General features: G+C 40.9%; 1 protein-coding gene across 5 annotated transcripts in view; it reads left to right on the top strand.

Annotated features, from left to right (window-relative positions):
- The window catches only part of LOC111265576 (MAM and LDL-receptor class A domain-containing protein 1), a 110,181-nt gene that overhangs the window by 43,627 nt on the left and 45,333 nt on the right, over positions 1-21,221 (top strand). For all 5 annotated transcript variants that reach the window (XM_086970542.1, XM_022842374.2, XM_022842373.2 and 2 more), the window contains 3 exons: positions 9,969-10,020; positions 10,229-10,408; positions 19,263-19,471. In XM_086970542.1, coding sequence (XP_086826668.1) covers positions 9,969-10,020; positions 10,229-10,408; positions 19,263-19,471 — 441 coding nt within the window. The remainder of the gene's footprint in view (positions 1-9,968; positions 10,021-10,228; positions 10,409-19,262; positions 19,472-21,221) is intronic.

Raw genomic sequence — 21,221 nt, 5'->3', positions numbered from 1 at the left:
TCTGCAGACCCTTATCGTCTACGTTGTATTAGTTGATTGATTCTATGGTTTCTAGCATGATCGTGCTAGAGATTTGTCTTTTTAGTCTCGTATAGAACAAAAAAGCTCGCCGTTCAAACACGATCGGCGATGGAACAAGATGATAGGAATAAAATGATGCTTGAACGACCATTAACCGTGCACGCACTCGTTACTTACTCTAAAAGGCTACGCATTATACCTCACATTTCGCAAGGCCGTCTAAGGTTTCCGGTTAGAAACGATGATGATTCCATACGGTAACAAACAACAGATCTACTTACGAATCAGATTGCTACTGTCCTCGAACTTCTACGTTGATGTTTTCCTAATTTTAGACCACGCCTGCAAAAGCCCGGAAACGAAACCATCCCGTTTGAAATAAAAATCCGCAGTAGAATCATTTAACGAATTGGGTGTTTCGCTCTAGCTATCCAAGACATTAAGTTTCTAAATATCTAACAAAAAAGACCTCGCAAAAGGATACGAGCAGGCGGTTGTGATGTGGTTAGTAGAAATGGCGCCTGACGCCACACATAAGCGTCGCTAAGGCGTACGTCGCTACTGGCCGCGATACATCCATCAGCGATAGTATGGGCGTTCCCTCCCTTCGATTAGTATACGATTATTTATACTGTACATTGAGGGAAACGCATCGAGTGAAATTATTCAGTCTTCTAGAACATGAATTCATAATTGTTTATTTTTGGGATAGTCCCTAGTGTATATAAATTGATCTGCCGTCAATAACAAGATCTTCTCAATAACAGTAGCATAGATATTTGGCTGGTGACTGTTGTGACACTATTGAGAAATAACGTGACCTGGGTGGTTGGAAGTTATAGAACGTATTATTTATTATGAGCTATTCAATGTCAAGGATGCGCACAAGGGGTACTAACGAAGTGCCTCGACTACTATTTTTGGTTTTGGATGTCGTTTTTAGGATAATAATAATTGATAAAACAATTGCAATGAGCTTATTAAAAAAGTTTATTAAGAAAAATTAATTAAAATAATTAGGGCAAATGTGCTCATTAAATAAAAACACCTTTGATTAATTACTTTCGACGAACATCGAAAACGTTTTTACAATATATTAACTTCGCTGATCTGGGTTCCGCATTGCACTGCACTGCACCGATCAACAAATACACTTGTCTCTCTTGAAATATTTCTTTGATCCAGTTCTACATAACTTACGGAAAACTTTTCGGAAGTCAATTTGTTTGTCTTAGGTCTGATAGCAAGTTCGCAGACTAAAAAAAGGCGTTTTCCCCTTCTTTTTTCGATTGGAAAAATAAGCCTTCAATCAGGACAAAATTTCAGAAAGAGGCAAGCCAATACAAAAACCAATAAAATGACACAGACACATCGAAATAGGGTGCCAAGCGTAGCCAGGAAAACCTGTTCGCTATTGCACTGATAGAAGGCTGAGAATCCGCTAAAAAAAGAAAACGGTTTTTCTAATTTTATTGAAAATTTCGAAATGGAAGGGCACGTCTTATTGAATAGTGTTGAAAGCAGTAAAAACTTTATTGGAGACGAAAAAACCTACGTAGAATATAGCGGGCTTAAACCAAATGTAAGCTTGAGAAACTCATATATATAACCTACGTGGAATAATACTAATAGAATTATATTAATTGAAAAATCATCAATGGGATGTTTTTGGTAGGAAAAAAACGGAGACCTTAAATGGTATGTGGCTTTAAATAAGCAGACGAGGTATACCCTACAGGCCCATATTTCTCATATTTCTGCCTATATTGGCGGCTGTAAGTTACGAGCTGCTAAAGTCTGGAGAAGAAAATTTGGGTTTTTATCGTTTTTCTGGGGTCAAAAATGTTGATGTTCAGACGCATCACCTAGGCTTGGCCTATTCAGGCTTAGTGCTTAGTGATTATGTTCAATTCATGAATCCAAATACGATTCAATAAGAAATCTGACGTACGGGGCGCTATATAGTAAGTCTGTAAGAAGGTCGAATTTTGTTGGCATTTTTAAATAAAAAGTATCGAATGAAAAACTTTCTACCCTTTACTTAAATGAGAATATCCTTCGTCAGTGAACTGAAGATACTCAAATAAGCATCATTCAGTTTTGCAAACATTACGAGTATTATTCAGTGAATACCGTTTTTTTTTCTCCTTATGATGCGTTACTGCTGTGAAGCTGAATAACCTGAGTTTGAAGTTCGAGCATTGGCGTTCGATTTATACCCGAATCTACCCGGCCACTTTACTCACATTAGCTATTTTCTTATGCGATTTATTTGGATCCTACTCTAACGTGACTTTATTTACGAGAAGAAAGGTATACCGACCCAAGCCACTCACAACGAGCAACCGTGCGCGTTAGACGAGCCCTATTATAATTGCAAGCTCAATGAAGCTTAATATTTGGCAGAGCGACGGGTTGAAGAATAGACGTTTTTTTTCTCTAAACAAAACGTCATTTACATGTATTATGTAAATCTGACTGAAAGGAAAGCGTCGAATATTCCTAAAGCAAAAATACGAAGCGAAAATGCAAAATCAAGATGAAGACGATGAGTTTAGACTTCGTTGAGGCTTTCGGTGCTCGAGAATCACTTTTGTGTACGTTTAGAAGAAGGATCGTTGCATTGGGCATAAGCAGAAAATTGAAGATCGGCAAGAGATTCGACGGAATTTAACGTACCTGTAACGTAACGTAAGTTTATCTTGCTCCATCTTAAGCCCCTGTTTTCTTCGATCTGTGTAGGACTAGCGAATTTCAACATTGGAACATCTAAGTCTATAATAGGGATCAATCTAAAAGCATTTCGCTCGGCCCAACAACAACAGGATTTGCGTTCTTATCAAATCACAAGCACAAACAATCGAAATTGATAAAATAAAATTGTTTATACTTAGTTGCTTTCATAGATTTATTAAAATGTTGTCGCCACATTTAATACGTACATTTAGCTTTACATAAAACTTCACATAAGAAAATATAAAGGCTTACATAAAATTATGTAGTAAACAAATAATTGTGTAAATAAAATAACAAACACCATTAACTAATGTTTTACACGCAACGCCCGCTGACTGAATAATTCAAAGTATCGCCGTTTTCTACAGTCATAAAGTTGGTGACCTCATATCGTGCCTAACGAAGAACAACGCCATTATTATACGCGGCCAGTGATTAAGTCTCGCAGCAGTCTATTTTGGGCCAGGTTGTATGGAATCAGCGTATGTAATAGTGAAACAAAACTCGCAAGTGGTCTGAAAGCGGCGTCCTCTCGTTCTGCCTCTTCTCAGTCGTTATCGGCTACTGTCAAATGCCTCCTTTATGACGTCTAGTTAAGACGGGAACTTATCTACAAGTTTCCGTAACGAATTTCTTCTACTAACCGACATTATGTATGGTGAAACTTATACGAAGCTTCTGGTTGAAATCTTCCTGGCTACAGTACAGTCCTTCTAGGATCGGAAACGGTTGGCTCAACAACTTTTTGCTTTTGATACCCTTTCCCTCTCTCCTTTTAAAATACTCTGTCAGAAAACGTACGCGTCACAAAAGCAATAATACCTTCGAAGAGGAAACCTGCACGTAGTCGCTGCACGGAACGTCAAGTTATGCAAGTAATTAACATAATAGGACAGCCTGACAATTTGCCGGAAATGTTTGGGTCAAGGGATACTGCACCACTTAGGTGCCCTTTCTGGCCGCAGTTTGGGAAGAGGAAACATCAATGCAATGCTATATGCTTTAACAAGATCTTACAGTGCAGGAACTATCGCAAGGTCCTCAGACCTACGCAATAAGAAATAGGGGGTTTAAGACCAGCATCTCGATTATTACGTCATTATGGCACCGTACTGGGTGGCACTATTTAGTGCTTGCATACTAGTACATTTCAAGCCTAGTGAAGAGATGCTGCCCTGTTGGTAATCCTTAAAGGGAAGGAAGACCCGACTGCCTCGTCGTCATGGCGGCAAATAACGAAGAAACCTGTTTGTTATAAGCTGCACTCTGAATTGCTGACTGAGACACTGGACAGCTCCTTAGACATCGTACACGCTACTCCAATAGAACAGTATGGAATCCAGAAAGAGTACTCTACATGCAGGATCCTGATTGCCGACGTTAAAAGAGCACTAACCATGCCCCGCAATCCACTATAAAGAACGTTCGTCGACTCGACGACAGCTTCTGACTCGGCGCCCAGGGACAAGGTTACACTCGCGCTGGCCGAGGTAAATGTCCCTATAGCCAATAGGTTCAACTTTCTTGCTGCTATTTCACAGGGGAACAAAATATCCACCGACGACGGAGTGACAGAGCCACCGATTTTCGCACAAATAAGTGATCTGGCTGAGAAGAACAACCTAAAACCCACTAAAACCTAAAACCGAAGACTTCTCTGATCTAATAAGAAAACTCAGCAGGCAATCAGTCTTCTACATAAACGACTTAGTGATAGCTGGGTCGAACAGGTTCCAATTACATTAAGCTTTGCGCGGCAATCAGATCTGCGACTGACCGTAAGACGGGGCGATAAAGTTAAGAAGGAAATGGCAGAACGGCGGCCACTAATACCTTGTGCCTTTCTCGGTCGCCTCTTACCTATGTGAACCATTTTGTGTAGTTGGGGTTGCTCTTCTTTGAGAAGGGCAGAAGGTTCACGTCAAAGAAGTGTGTGCAAGATACATGTTGGCACATGAGCGATCAAATCGCGTTATCGCTTATCTCTCGCAACTCGTTCGTCCTCAAAAAAAGGTGCGATCGCAAGGTATGGGACACGCGTTATTTGCGAAGATTTTATAGCAGAAAACTTCAAACAATTTAATCATGCCAAAGCTTTTTGCGTGACTAGGGGTATATAAAGCGACCCGCAATAGCTTCCGTTTTTCCCAGCTGGCTCGTCACCGCTTTACAATGACTAACGTCGTTGTTTTGAGCTACTAGCTAGGCTATCCTTTGAGAGCAACCTTAGAAACGGGTTGCTGAGTAAAATCTTTAGCCTTTAAACGTCTTTACTAGCCTTTAAAGGTTTTGTATGCATTAATCATTAACGCTTCATACATAAAGGTCATTTAGGACTACACATAGAGCTAGAAATAACGGTTTGATTTGTACTAGGCCACATGAGGCATTTCAACTCATGTGTTTTTTCCGCTAATTTTACAATATTATTAAATATTAGATCATTTACATTAAGCTCACGAGTAGTTGAGTCGGATCTTTCATTTATTAAGATAGAAAATGTACACGCGAGACCACATGGCGACTGGACATCCTCTCTGAAACACTTCGGGAAGGTAGGAGCCACGCATGCTGGAGCCATCGCTTGCTGTTACAGAAAAAGATCGCTCGTCAAGATCTTCCCAAATCAAATGAGCATACCGCGGATCAATCTCTAACAGCCTTTCCTAAAAGTAATGAGTCAATCTTAGCAAACCGATACAGCCGAAGAATTTTTTCTGTGTTTTATCTTTTAAGGGCAGTTTTAAGTAAGATTGATTAGCTATTGCCAAGCAGCATGACTTAATCAACCTAGCGCTCTGCATATTGCATCAGCCTAGTGCTGGCAAGGGGCTTCCGCGCCGAAGACCGGCGAGATTCTTTCGTAAGCACAGTAGGGACAGGAATCGTACGCGTATGCGAAGCGCCTCAAGCATGAAATAACATTTGCATACTTGTAACGGCTGCCGTAACCGGTCCATAAAAGGCCCAGGCATCGCGGGGCAACGGACGGGATAGTCAGCGATCGATGAAAAAACATGGCATATGCCACTTTATATGTGCACTAACACTGCACAATGCCAGTCTGCCCTTCATGAACTTCGACGCGAATTTAAAACGGGCCCGTGCATGCCCTGGACCGGCCTTCTGGATGACCCCCTGTAGTGATACCTATTGTTCTGGTCCAGGATAGTTCGAGGCTGAGAATTAGCCGCAGGTTAACAAAATCATTTGTGGTGTAAGGCTAGATATTTCCTTGCAGAACCTTACCTTTGTTGATCTAATAGTTATTTCATTTAAAAAAAAATGCTCACAAGTTTCAAATACAATAGATATTATGGAAGATTAAATCTGTAGTTGCCTACGCATGACTTGGATCCAATCTTGTTATAAAATATATCATATTTGCGTGCTGTTCAACGAATAATTTGACAAAGCACTGCGTTTTCTGTTGAAGTTGGCGCAATTTGCAGTCATCTTGAATTGTTCCAGCCAGAATTACGTGTAACTATTAGAAATTTTCGCGTAACACGAGTGTTCTCGTAATGGTCTCTGATCTTAGTTTAGTGTGTAATTAGGCGAGCGTTCAGCAACGACCGGTCCGCAATGTAGAGTATGCTTCCGTGTTATCTGTGCTGTAATTTGACTAGAAATTAAAAAAAAAAAAAAAAAAAAACTATTAGTGCTCTTAGCAGATAGTATTTACATGTAAAGAAAGACATCTTTCCATTAATTTTACTTAGGCCAAACATAAAATCTATTAAGGCCACTGCCGGGCGATCCCTATAGCGCTGGCAGCCGCTTTCATTCAGAAAACTAAGATGCATTGTTTTAATATACATCTATATATATTTGCATAGGTACGGCAGTTGTGATCAAAACATGGCATTTACTCATCGTCTCGCATTCGAAAATATTTTTTGGTGAATTTTAGCCCAGAACGTCACCTAAAAAACGCTACCAGTCTCGTTAATAATTTTTATTGTTGACATTGATTTTGTCCGCCAACTATTTGCGCTTATTGGTGCACCCGCGCGGTTCTCCAGAAGAGTATAATATATAATATCACAGACATACGTTCTACGAATGTCAACAATACAGTTGTGTGTATATATATATATATATATATATATGTATATATATATATATGTATATATGTATATATATATATATATATATATATATATATATATATAGCTTTTGCAAAAAAGTACACTTTACTCGAAATAACCCATACAGAAGTTAGGCTACATGCTTGAATATGTGTAGTTCTATGGTCGTGATCGGATGTGCACGCCGCACACAGCAGAGTCGTTTCGACCAGAGACTTCTGGAAGCACGGATTTCGATCCTCTAGAAATAAAGAGTCTCTACTCCGTCCCATTTTAGTCGGCTTACTGACATCCACTCCTAATCAGCAGCAGCATCCCGCTAGCAGTGGTACTGCCAGGCTATAGTCGAAGTAACGACCCTCTAGAGGCACTTCCGAAAGAAGCTCTTATTGTTGTGTGATTGCCTTTTTTCCTGTTCTGTTTCTTCGCGTTACTAGATCCCTAGGAGCCTCTCAGTCTCTTTCCTCTAACTTCCATCTTCTTCATTCCCATTTTTCTTTAGGTTTCTTTAGACTTCTCACTTCTCGCCATGCCTCTCGCGGTATGCGAAGAGCCCTTAGCGAGGACCGGTCGCTCTATGCGCCGCTGGCAGCACGCTAGCAAGCCAGCGGCCAGTTTAGATCCTTTGGTCCTGCTAGACCTACTGCTGGGATCGAAGCAACAGTGGCAGAGTCGACTGCGACCAAGGCTTAGTTCGACTAACGGGGTCATCTCTGCAATATTGCGGTTATAATCGCCTGTACACTAAAGCGCGAGGCACGAGCCGGCAACCGCGCGCACTCGGTCGTCGACTCTTCGACTGCTTGGATTCATCGTACTCCCATGTGCTCCCAGAAACAAGCAGATTGGAACGAAGCAGATTTCCCCTTCGTCGTGTCGACTTCCAAGAACAAACTACATACGGTACTAGATAGCGCAAAACGGACGACGCTACGCCTTGTAGCGACGCACACGTAGTCACTTCTGGCTTAGCCAAACGACCATCTTACACAGAAAGTGAACTACTGAAGGCGGTAGCAGGATCGGCAGAGGAAAGGAAAGAACGGATAATGGATTGTTAGCCCCGTCATTATCAGATGCGCTATTGCTCGGCCAGCTTTCGCAACACCAGAGAGCTTCAACTGTCCCTATATGAACGGACATGCGTTGCTACTGCATATGCATATACTGCATGCGTGCGTGTGCCTCAAAAGCCATAGAAAATAGGTTCTATTTAGACTGCTTGTAAATTTGGGTTCTCGTTGTAGAGGGTGTCTTGAAACTCGAGGTCAACCCTTACCAAAGTGATAGAGCTTAACAAACAAACCATTTTTTCCTGAAGCGATATTCAATTCGCTGTTGAAAATTGAAATTTACTCAAAACGTCATGTGGCAAAATACTATTTTGGGAAATATTTGATTTGAACGCCTGCGTTGCGGCAGGACAAAGCAGGGGCATGGGTTTATACAAGGGAGTCCGTTGTTCCATTTCATATCAGTTATTGCTGCTAATAATAATAATAATTATTATTATTTTTTCCTTTATGAATTTTAATTCATCACGCTTGCTGTTTTCGCTTCGGAATCAAATCGCTTAAAACCATCCATTGTGGCGGTAGTCGTAGAAGAACCTACGTGAAGCTCAACCACTGATTGCTAATTTTGTAGCATCTAATGTGGACTAACGAAACACTGGCAAAGCCTTTAGCTGGAGATAGTGACATAGCATTTTTTTAAAAAGTGTTGGAGTGAATTCGTTTTGAAGTCTGAGGTCCAAGCGTGATGATACAAAGCTTGCATGTGACCGATGGTTATGTGACTTGTTACCGCTAATTAATTGTAAGGCAAAGAGAGAACAAATTCTACTTTATCTGCGCATATCCTTATTTTCTCAGTAAAAAAAACATATATATATATATATATATATATATATATTTGTTATACATTCACATATATTTCAAGTTTGTTTTCTAAAACATTTTCACCGTTAACATCAAAATGAGAATTTTTACTCTGCTTTTATAATCAATTTAAGCATTGGGTAATCCTCTAAAACGCCTAGAAATTTTCCCGTGACAATAACAGCTGTAACAACTGAGCGAGAGTACAGACACTGGCAGCAAAGAGAAAACTAATCGGGGGTAGAAAAAAAAAAAAGGAAAAGAATTGATTCGGTGCGCTCCGGTTTTATTAATTAGGCTATTCAGGTAATATGAAAATTGGTCTAGTCTCTCAGTATCAGTTAAACTACTCATAGATCCCTATGGCTGAAGATGACAAATGCGCGTATTATGAAGCCACCAACAAAGGCTAGACATCGAGCTTACAAACACAAACGGAAAGTGGGGCAATTTCTACAGATTAATATTCACGTATTTGACATTACTCGTGTACGTACGTATGCCGACGCAGCATTGTGTCACTTCATTGCATGATAACTACCTGACAAAAAATCTATACGATCAAATGGAGATCGAGCAGGGATCGACACTTGCTGGATCACGGCCGTTTGCGATGAGGTCAACTTACTTAGATGAATAGTCAACGTCCTTTTGTTCGCTCATCCATCAATCTTGTGTATATGTAAAATGCAGCCATCGATCCAGCCCTAAAGAGTTGGCGCTTCTTAGACTATCGCTACGCAATAACTTCATGTAAATATGATACTTGTCATAATAGTCTTTTAGACATTTTATAGATAACGCCACACTCGGGGACTCGTAACGAGCCTGCTAATGATCCAGGTCCATTATTTCAATGTATCATATTTAGAAGTAAAGCGTAATCAAAATTATAATTTAGAATTTCTTAAATTTAGTAAATTAAAAATTTCGAATATTTTAGATGTAAAAATAGCGAGATCAAGAAATCTTAAGGGGGCTCGTTTTATTTTTGTTACTTTTTTTTATCGCAAAATTCTCTTTTTTTGCATTATAAATAGTGCCACGTAGATTTTCATCTAAGGAAAAACATCAACGAGCGTCCCTGTATTTTGGGTAGCTGACTGGAAGCCATTTGCTAATCTTATATTTTAAGTCCGTTATAGTTGTCTGGCATTTGTTGTGCGTGAAAGTTTTACAACGCATAGGTATCTACGAATAATAGACGCATCCTATAATCGCCATTTTCGTATTTTTTTAGACTCGTGAAAAACGCCAGGAAGACGATGACGAAGAGGAAGACGAATTTTCAAGTAAGTTGCGAAGTTCCGCTTCGCTTTGCCACGAAGCAAACCTGTCATGCTCAAAGTAAGCGTGACAATTGCGCTTCCTGTACATATAGGTTAGTGTAACTGTTAAAGTTTGCAATATGAAGGCATGTAGCATCTTAAAGATTACATTGTATATCCGTTGGTTTGTATCGCACTTCAGTTACCCTCCTATTATTACTGCCAATTACAGAACTGATAGAGAGGCCTGAACCTTGCGATTTTGGAACGGGTGAAGAGCTTCGCGCCTGCGGATGGGTCAATACACCTAACATAACGGCTGCGCGAAGCATACCCTGGGTTGCCTCTAGGGGCGATGACGCTTTGTTCCGCGGTGGACCACGGACAGACCACACGGAGAACAACGGCGCCGGTATGAATAACTTCGGTTCAATTAATACGAACTAACTAATTCAGTTTAACTAATTAGCATGGCACATATGATTACCTTCGAAGCTAAGTTAACTTTAAAGCGTTTATCTATTCCGTAATAGTCTACTGTGAAACTGATATTTGCGTATAGAGATGGTTTTCAGTAGAAAGAAATTCGGGGCATTATAGTCACAGATTCGAACAGCGGGTGAGAAGAGACCCTATTCAAATACATGTCAACTAACATATCACAACGCGAGCCGGACGGTCAAATCTGCCGAGACAACTCCACGATCGCTTTAACGATCAGACACTTGAATGGAATTTACTGATGAGATGTCGACTATGCCGGTTGCACCATTAGGATTGCTAACGTTCACGGAATCGGCAGTGGATTCTGTTATTAAGGCGGTGTCGTTGTTATTCTCAAACTATATACGTATAGTGAGACGAAAATGTTTATCTAGTCCATTAATATGTGTGACTGAATTTGTACGCTTCCTTTGTGAGATAAGCTAAGCTTGATAAATCGTTGTTTCTCTATGGGCAATCGGCTATAGCAGAAGGCAAGAATTGACTACTTCTAGATGTCACTGATTTAGCGCCGCTGTGGAATGGAGCAGTGTCAACACTGACCTCTAACGTCATATCTGACAATTTTCATATTAGTTTTCGTTTGCTGCAAATATCCCTCTGAATTGGCATATCTGTTAAAGACCGAAAAAAAGAAAAAAAAGTCAAAGTCTCACACGACGCAAGCGGTAAAACGTCCAGCATCCAGCTAACTAAATTCTTTCATGCTAATTACGTTATAGATAACTTGAATGCAATTTTGATCAAATAATAGTAAGGGGACGAGGATTGTTAGTGGCTCGTGAAGGGAGACAAGATGTAGGGGCGGGAAAATGGGAAAATTTCCTGAAAACGCCTTGTTATTTAGTTGAATAACAGGCAACGGGAATAGATTAATACGGGGGTCATTAGGATAGGACAGCGGCAGTGCTCAGAGGAATTTATGCGATGAATAATGAAAGAGTACCGTTTATGCCGCTCCAATGTGTTTGGTTGGCCACGAGGTCCTATTTTCGTTTACTTTCGTTCTGCTGTGATTTGCGGGAAAATAACAGCAGATGCGCGTACACGAAAAGTACGTGAAGTTGGACACACAATGTATACAGATTGACGTACACAGGACTTAATGCGTGCACGGCTCAATTGCATTAAATACAACCGGCGACTGCAGCTCTCCTGAGTCGAAACCTGTCGGTGAAAGCTTGACGTCAAAGAGGTTTCTCATAGTATTCATTTGCTTTTATGGATGAAGTTTAAAAAAAAGGCGTACGTTGAAAGCCTACGACGCTTTGCGTTGGTTGTTCCTAACTCGTCCTTGCCGCGTCCCCGAAAGGAATAACAGCATCCTTTTTACCTCTTCAATTGTATGATTATACTGTACAGACTTAAAGAAATTTACAGTGCATCCAGACAGGGCGTCGATTCCTCCTATCGCACGCTCGATAGATATCAACACTTAGAATTAATTACATAACAGCATACGTATGCATCGTAACAGATGTACATTGCTTAAAATTGTCACTAGTAGATAACCTGCAGACTGCTTTTGTTTTATCAGATATCAAGCCATCGTTCGAGAGACTTGAATAAGGGCCACCGCGTAGATGCTCAAAGCAAACAACAACATTCTTAATACCGTCTATGACGGGAACTTCCCAAGTTACATTTTAGCAGTCGAAAATCACATACGGCAAGCGTTGTCGCCATTGCTTTTACCTGCTGCTGTCACTGTCGTCTGGGCGGTACTTGTAACATGACATTGAGCAAGTCATGATCGGGCTGGTGGATAAGAGGAAATCTTCACTGCATTACTTAATCGCGGCGTTGTGCTGTGAGTAAAAAGTCTTCGCAGAAGGCATCCCACCGTAAAGATGTCGTGTAGTCGTTCTCTGAAAGATGAAGAGATCTGCCGCGTTCGTCAAATATGTACGGGCTATGTTGACACATCTCTAAGGCTAAAAAAGCGGCATGCCGTTGGGGCGGACGTGGTCGACAACTAAGTAAGCCGACACAGTAAAGGCGCTGTAACCTGTCGAGAAAGTTGAGAAGCCAGAGTCTCGTATATTTTTGTTGGAGTCGAAGCTGTCGGCCCATAGCGATTCTGTATTGGCAAAAAAAGCAGAGACTTTTATTTAAACTGGCCCTGCGAATTTCTCTATGTACAATAAAAACTAACCACTGCAGAGCAGCAATTGTCAACTAATTATACGCGTTGCATGATTTTTGCTACATACATTAACATACCCCTATTAACAAGATGGCAGGATTATATCGAACTAGCAAAATGTAGGTAGAGCTGCCGTAGGTTCAATGCGAGTCAGTGTCGAAATATGGCTTATTTATATACAGAGCTAAAATGACATTTTAGTTTGGAAACAATACCGAAGTGAAGTAAAGGTCAGGCTAGCTGATGTCGCTGGCCGCGCGCACGTCTCTTCTTCTCTTGAAAACTCATAGCCGATGAAGTTTGCCCACTCTGAGTTTTGTTGTCGTTGGTCCCGGCAGCTCGTTTCGAAATGATAGTGCGGCCCCCTAGTTTTTTTTTCTAATGATGATTCGAATAGAAAGGGCATCCGGCGGAAATGGCAGATCAGTGCAATTCTCAAAGCGACAGTCATTTTTGTCATCTGTTGACAGAACGTTCAACTGGTTCCAGCCAACACGAACCGACAATAACAAAAAAAAGAACATTTTTCTCTATCTCGAAATCATTAGCTTATTTACAGGCACACGACAAACGATGACACTCAGTATCATCATTAGTGGATAGGCTTACGTCTAAAATTCGCAAGCTGACGGCCACCACTGTTGGTGGCATATTCTATAATTAGTTAGTTTTGGATACTACCACTGGCGCCGATACTGAAATTTGCTTTATTCAATTTGATTAATATAACAATAGTGTTAAGCCACATAGCTGCAGACGCCTCACTTCTGTATAGAAGCACATAATGATAAAAACGTACCGGGTGTAGGGCAAAGACAGTGAGCGGCGCCGTCTGTCGAGTAACCCTTTTAAATGTCGCAGAATTTTCATGAACAAATATCCGTCGTGCTTTGCTACGTCACAACTATCTGTGGTTTTTTTTTTTTTTATTCACTACCTAAATTAAGGATCGTCTTTTGATTGAATTCGGAATACAAAAATGATTGTATCAGTGTCGTATCTGCGTTTTGATGGGAAGACACATAAATCATAGACCTTACTTCTGTTCAACATCTATAAGAATTGGCAACTATAGTTCCATAGCGGCATCTGCACGTTCCTGACTACTGCGGACTATTGACATACCGGCAATAAATCGTAGGTCGCCTTATTTCCTATCATTTACGATATTACGCCTAGCTTGGCACTGTTGATCGACAACGGTTTGAAAAACGAAGCCTGGAAACGTAGCGTTGTGTACCACCCGTGTTAGAAGGCTAACTAGAAAAAAAACTTTATCCATTAAAAAGAATTGATACCAATGGTACTTCAGAATAAGAATCGATACCGCTAGATAATGCCACCAGTATCAACCATGATCGGATGAGTTGGGCGCTAATTCAGTAGAGCGAGCCAATTAATAGTAGTACATATGCAGATCCCAGATGCCTTTTGGGCTTATAAACCATTTCGCAACTATTCAGTGGACCTGCGACCCACTGCTTAGTCCTCGCGCACCTAGCAGAGACGAAGTCCACGACCATGCCTAATGTTATAAGCGCTCACTGGTGACCTTCTGGGCCATTGCTGCCTATCTGCTATTCTTATAGTCAGGGAATGCCGGGACAGCTTCGTGTAGAGTCCACTAGATTTCCAAGCAAGTAAACTATAACACCAACGATGTACTATTACTCACTATCCAGTTAAAATCAGTAATTGGGCCGTAATTCTGAAGTATATCTTTCAAACAGGAGTAAAAAAACTCGGTTTCAGCTGTCTTTAATCCCGAGCAAATTTAGCAGAAGCAGAGGCAGTCCCTGCGATAGTTTACTGAGTAACTTATTTACCTGCTAACCTTAGGGACACGTTGTGGTCTAAGTTCAAATCCAGGCATAGACATACGGTCCGTTTTGTGGTGGAACCCACTCGAAGAGGTAGCCTGCGAACTCGAGTTCGATAACGATTAATATGGGAGGTGTTATTGGCACCGTTGAGACCAATATGTAAATATATGACTCCCAAGAAACGTACTCGGAACTAATCCATCATGTTACCATAAACAAAAAGTGCTACTTGCTGCTAGTTGCAAGAATTTTATTTTCTCTATCTAAACACACGTATACAATTTGTATTTTAATGTATAGCCACACGAGCCGATTTCATGATATCACCCATAGTGTATGGGTACGTGCAATTTATTAGTAACGTATTCTGTATGCGTTCGTTTGGTGCATATATTGTCTGGCTGCGTTCATGTAGCAGTCATACGAATTTTTTTCCAATGCGATTAGTTCTCCTTAAAGAGTCTTATGTGGGCAAAGTTATGAGAATGCACTGTATAAGTAGCAGTAGGGGAAGCAGGCCACGAGTTGAACAAGGAAACAACGGGCATGTATCGATCATCGTTATCCTAATTAATCCCATGGTAGCAATTGTACTTTTCCAGAATTGTAAGTATGCCTGATTGTGTAACTCTTAGTACCTTGAAAGACAGTAAAATCTAAGGGTACCAATCTTCCTTGGCCAGCGACGCGTTATCAATGAAACAGATTTTTTACAGGTTAAGTACGGGTTTATTTTTTACAATCCATCCGATGCACAATACGACTAACTATTATAAGCCAGAAGAAGAGATGCTTATATTTTTTCCGTCTAGATAATATGTTTACAATTCAAGTTCAAAATTTTGTCTCTGCTGGTGGGCCATTGCGGCAGGCATGTCGTTTTATGCCTGCTAGCGTTATCCAACAGCTTTGTTACTGCATGAGCTACCACGAATCTCTCGGATTTCCTCGAAACACCGAGTCCCAACCGAGCGGATCGCCGACAGAGTCTAACGCCCGCACGTCGTATCTTTATTCTTCGAGTTTTTACGTCCGGTATCTATTGCTAGTAAATCTGCAATTTCATATGGTAAAGCAGATCGTTTATACCATACAAGCAGCTGGCAGCGGACTTTGCAAATGTTGGAGAGGTTATAGCGAGCTCTGTTGCTTCGTATTAGGTATATATTGCCCATCATTCGGGATTGTAGTGGTAAACCATGTAGCTATTGTTACTTATATCGAATATAGGACGTTGACCAGTTAGCAGTCCGATGGCTTCGTTTTCTCTCAATAATTAAAAAGGTAAAAAGAAAAACGACTTAATGTTTTAGTCATTATTGATCTGAATAGAGATAGATAGGTTGCTCATATGCTCTACGTGAAGCATAATGCTGAATCTATAGAACCGTTACCAATTGCCAAAGTTACAAGGTCTACGGTACGCCACCAGAGGTGGGGCCGTCGACATAGTTTTCAAAAAGAGGGCTTACAATTGGCAAAAATGAGCTAACAGTTATTTGTAAGCAAACGCTAAAACTACTTTTTCCCGACGGTACGCTTGCGTCTTCGACCAGTCTGCGCCTCGCGCCCTTTCTTGGCTCCTAAGAGTCTAACGTCTCGCTGAAACTCAGCTTATCTGGCTGTTTGTTCGCCTCTGTATACACGTGCAACCCAAATTGATTTCGTGAAGTAATTGCACGCTTAAATGAAATCCTGACCAACTGCAGAAGGGTACTGGATCCGGAATACGTAAAATCCGAGGTCGGTGTCGTGTGTGCGGCCAAAGGTAAATTTGTTTGGATTTTGCTGGCAAATTTAAAATTGGACCCGGTTGTTTCTTCGCATCGCGGAATATGTGTAATGCATTAATCCCATAGGAAAGTGGGATCATTTTAGCAGGGTAATCAATCATCACTGGAATGAGTTAGTCAACAGGGTAACGTGTTCGGTTATAATAAGCTAGGAGCCAAATCGAAGAAACAGCCTCGGGAGCATTGCAATGTCAGTCAGATATTAGGACAGACTGATAGCAATCGATTGACGGCACTACATCGATAAGACAGTTGAAATAGAATAAATAAAGGAATCACTGCACTATTTTCATAGGTTCACCAAAGGTTAGGTTAGGTTAGGTTAGGTGCGACCAATCGCTGGAACAATGTAATGAGATAACTGTACAGAAGCAAGACTGAATTGAGTCAAGCTCGTTAAGGCAGATAGGATGCTAGTGAAAGAATAATGAGACGCGTATAGCAGACGGGTAGGTATTATAGCATTACTGTTGCTACAGGCTATACTTTACGTTAGGCTGAATTAACACAATGTGTAAGTTAAATCCAACAACGATAAAATGAGCCCGGGGCAAAACTTCTCTGAGTCTATTCAGAATCTAAATAGCATATGTAGAAAATCTATTTCATTGCTCGTTTAAGTAGCACCGTAATAATGACAGCGGAGCGACGACTCTTGTTACGAGAACTATCCGGCTGATAAAATAAGCAACGCTTAGGATTTTGGATCGATGCATTTTCACTAGGACCCTTTATTTTTAGGTGTAACTATGTCATTGTTAGCCGAGAGAAGGACTAGCGACAAAATGTTTCACACCGTTTCCTGCAACTCACCAAGTCTATCTATTATATGATTGTACGAGATTACTTGGCCTCTACTCAAGCCAAGTAGAAAATAACGTTATCATGTAATCTCCCTCCATATGACAATACTAAGCAGTGTTTCCGAACACAATGGCCCATAGGCCAAGATCTAAAGATGCACGAAGCTTATAGACAATCTAATTATATTAATTTCTACGGCGAAAGGTTCCAGCCCCCAACGAATAATACCAAATGATGAGAACCAGGCGCTTCTTCGTTCACGCACGTTAGACCGCACAGAAGTCAGCCACGGCTGTTCATTACGCCTGCCCCCATGCAATATGCGTTGGTATAAGGTTGCTACCTACTAAATGGGCAATCACTATAGAATGGACTTGAGCACAGTCATCTGAATGTTCTAAGTAGACTCTCTCTGTCTACGAAACAAGCCGTGGTCTATTCACGAAATATTGGACATATATTCTAACGTTTTTACGTCCGGTTATTGGCTGTTCGATGTTCGTTTGATTGTTATAGTCTCATTACGCAAGCTTCTCGTTATTGGCGTCTCTAGCTGCAAACATTCGATAGTTTGATTTTAAGGGCGCACAATCGTAGAACAGATAAAACAGGCTTTCAGTTATTTCGGATGCGCGATGCTATTCCCGTTCATGTATTGCTTACTATTTACTCAACGCTGCTGGTGATGCTAGCGTGGCAGAAACAGACGTCAGTCTGACGGCTACGGTAGTAATGTTTACTGCCAAGTCCTCGTTTATATAACGACAGTTAAGCGCTTGGTCGAACCACCCCATACCCGATATCCGCGATGGAACTCGTAGAGAGCCGACGTGCCGCCTATGGCATTCCCTTTTTATTCTTACTCTTATGCTCTCTCCCTCTAAGCCCTCCCACCCTAATAGAAGCCCCCTTTTATAGTCTTACAGTCACCTATAGCCTTGTGTAAGGTCCAAGGAATAGCGTCTTCTCTCTTTTTCCCTGGTATAGCTCCCCCTCAAGCTCGGGGTTCTGAGCAACTCAGGACAAACGACGACTGTTTCTCATACCCACCTCATTCTTTCCATAGGGACTTTTGGCCTGTCCTTGCAATCGTTGGTGTGTGTCGTAGGCGACTTGAAGAACGAACTCAAAACGGAAAAACGAACAGACGACCAACACGCATATACACATAACTATAATTGCATACTGAATATATGCCGATAAATAGTCGTGCGTGTATGCACAAAGGCCAAAAATTAAGACTCGTAACGCTTCGGGCGCCTTTGTTGCTGCTGCTGTTATTGTATGCAAAGGTGGTTTTCGATATACTTCCCAGTCCGCCTTTAATCAACTAATATGAAGCCAATAATGAGCTAAGATCCAAGGTCTCGAGACTCACCAATGATCAAGTGACACATATAGTCTTTTTGAGTGGTGCTTAATAGCTCAATAATGATTGTTTAACGTTAGCTTATTGTTTAGCAACTAATTGGGCGATTTACACTGTTTAACTGCTATGGGAACACAATATATATATATATATATTCGAATTGGTCCTAACCCTATAATTTAATGACAGTCAGCCTTTACGCGCGAACTTGTCTTGACAGATTGAGTTTGAGACATTGTTGCTCCTATAGTTGCATCTTTTTTTCTACCTGGCATCTACTACATAGTGGTGATTATTTGCCTAACGTGTACGCCTACGAACACGAAATTTCAAGAAAGCTTTTCAGAGTTCTGTCAACTATCCAGACGTTATGAAAACCTTATGACCTAAATCATAGTATTGCATGCCGCCGGATAAAATCCGACGGCTGCTCACTAAATCTCTATCCTCCTAATCTCAGATACTTACATAAAAGATTACAATTGTGCTTGCTTGTAACCATCTCGGCTGTAGGCGATGTACGTAATTGATGATAGGTAACTAGCTGTTGATATTTTCAGACTTGAAAGACTCTACTCTCCAAACTTGTAAGGGCTGAAATGTACGGGTATTGAAAAACATCTTCTCGGAAAGATATTCATACAATATATTCTAGTATAGTTGACGACTAAAGTTTACTAACTCCTTTGTAAGGGTTTTATTCAGCGATTTTATAGTTAAGACGATTTAATAAGCCATAACGCGTCTGCATGTGATCTTTCATATACAGTGTTTGTATTAACACTCATACGATCGCGAAGTAGTGCAAAATCTGTTGTGGTTTTCAGGTGGATACATCTATTTTGAAACGTCACGAGAACCTCCACGCCAGCCCCCTATTTTACCTGGTGGAGTGACAACCGAATCGAATAATATTGATGTTGGAGGTGGGGCAGCCGCGGGAAGTGTCTCTGGGGTCGTCCAGCCTGATGAACCTGTCAACGATTTCGAGTCCGCAGTTCTCGCCACACGAAACATCTCGGCAACCGGGCCACAGGTTGGATTATAGCGGTTGCTGTCACAATATATCTGCGTTGTATAAAAGCACTGCACTAACCGACATATAAAGATAACCGAATACTCTTTGCACAACGTAATATTATGTGCTCTCTTGAAGTTTTGCTATACGTCATTGTATATGGACTAATTACACTTAAATGTATAATATTCTGGGCCTCATCTTGCAAGTTCCCGGCATCTGACGGTCAGAAGCACTAATACAACGTCTATAACAAAACAAGATAACTGTGACACTCATTTTGACGAATGTTGGGAGAGTTACTCGAAGCGGTCTGACTGTCTGCGATAGCTTAAGATATTTATTAACAGTCGATAGGTTCAACTATGCAGACCTTTATGCAACAAGAAGGGAGGGAAAATCATTTCTAAAGAATTTTCAGCAGACTAAGCTACAGAGAAAGTATCATTTGGCATCTCCCTTACTAACTTAGGTATTTTTATTGACTGAGCGGTAATACTCCACCCTTTAACCTTTTTGTTTACCATTGGTAATATCGCCCGTGCCTTGTGTGAGACCTGTACAGAGCGACTTTTCCCGTCTTTTAAGAAGCTTAGTCTGTAGATCCATAATTTTTATGTATTTGTCTCGATAGTGTCAGCTTTCTCGAGCTGAACTAATAAACTTCATTAAGTGTGCGCCCTATTTTTAGTGCCTGGTCCTATGTCAGAATTTGATTGAATTCTACGATCCCGTTGGGCTTTTTCCGAGAGTCTATGTTACATAGCAGCTCTATGGATTTGCAGGGAGGTTGAAAAAGGTTACACAACCTATGCCACTGTATTTTGCAAAGTATATTGATTTACTACAATCCGATGCGAGTTTTAACCGTATTGAAAAAAACGATACTGAAAAGCTGACTAAAATCGACTTTCTTCAAGACGTCAAAGAAGCTGTACGTCAAGATGTTTCAACACGAAACAAAGCCGATCAACACGAGAAGCTCTTCCAGTGTTTCAACAGAGCATTTAAGACAGCTTATAAGAACCATTTTTTCAAACAGCACAAGGAATTTTTTAATCAATAATGTATCCAATGTGAATAGTTATCTATATTATTCGAAAACGTCTCTCTTAAAGATTAGCAATTAGTCTCGTTAAGGGTAGCATCGTAAAAATGAGGACAGCTCAATTTTGAATTTAGTCCTTACTATGGATATGAACTTTCAGTGATAAACCTACCGGCTATTGTATATGCACGTATTGTGCATTTCGTATGTGCTTATGGGCCAGTAGCCTCGAGGCTAAACTTCAAAGTCTCGATTCAACCTTTCGTATGACGACGTCGAAGCAGCGTTCTCACGGTCTTGGAATGTTCGAAGCGTTCAAATGGTCGGAATGAAAAACCCAGCAACTACGGCCCGGCTTACCTCAACGTCTACCCGCTAAAAAAACAAATGGAAACGTACATGATAGAGACACTGAATCGTAAATTGACATGCCTTGTGGGTGATCTAGCGCTTCTGTAAGAAAAATGTGTGTGTATTTTCTGCTAGTTCCGTGTAGTCTGTCCGTAGAATATTTTCAATATGTAAGTTTCCGGTCAAGCAATGAGACAGCAACCTCGTACGGCGTTCAGGCGGCTGGCTGTTTCGAGCGATTAATACTCTGAGAGGTTACGAGCGCGTTTAGATATCTTAGGGTCTATCGGTTGCCAACTTACTCGCTCTCTATTAAATAATTGCCGTCGGCGAACAGTTCTGTTCCCACTGTTTTCGAGCTACGAAAGC

This window comes from Varroa jacobsoni, unplaced genomic scaffold (assembly GCF_002532875.2).
Source record: "Varroa jacobsoni isolate VJ856 unplaced genomic scaffold, vjacob_1.0 scaffold_989, whole genome shotgun sequence".
In the NCBI taxonomy this organism is placed as follows: domain Eukaryota; kingdom Metazoa; phylum Arthropoda; class Arachnida; order Mesostigmata; family Varroidae; genus Varroa; species Varroa jacobsoni.
This window is presented reverse-complemented; position numbering and strand designations above follow the sequence as displayed.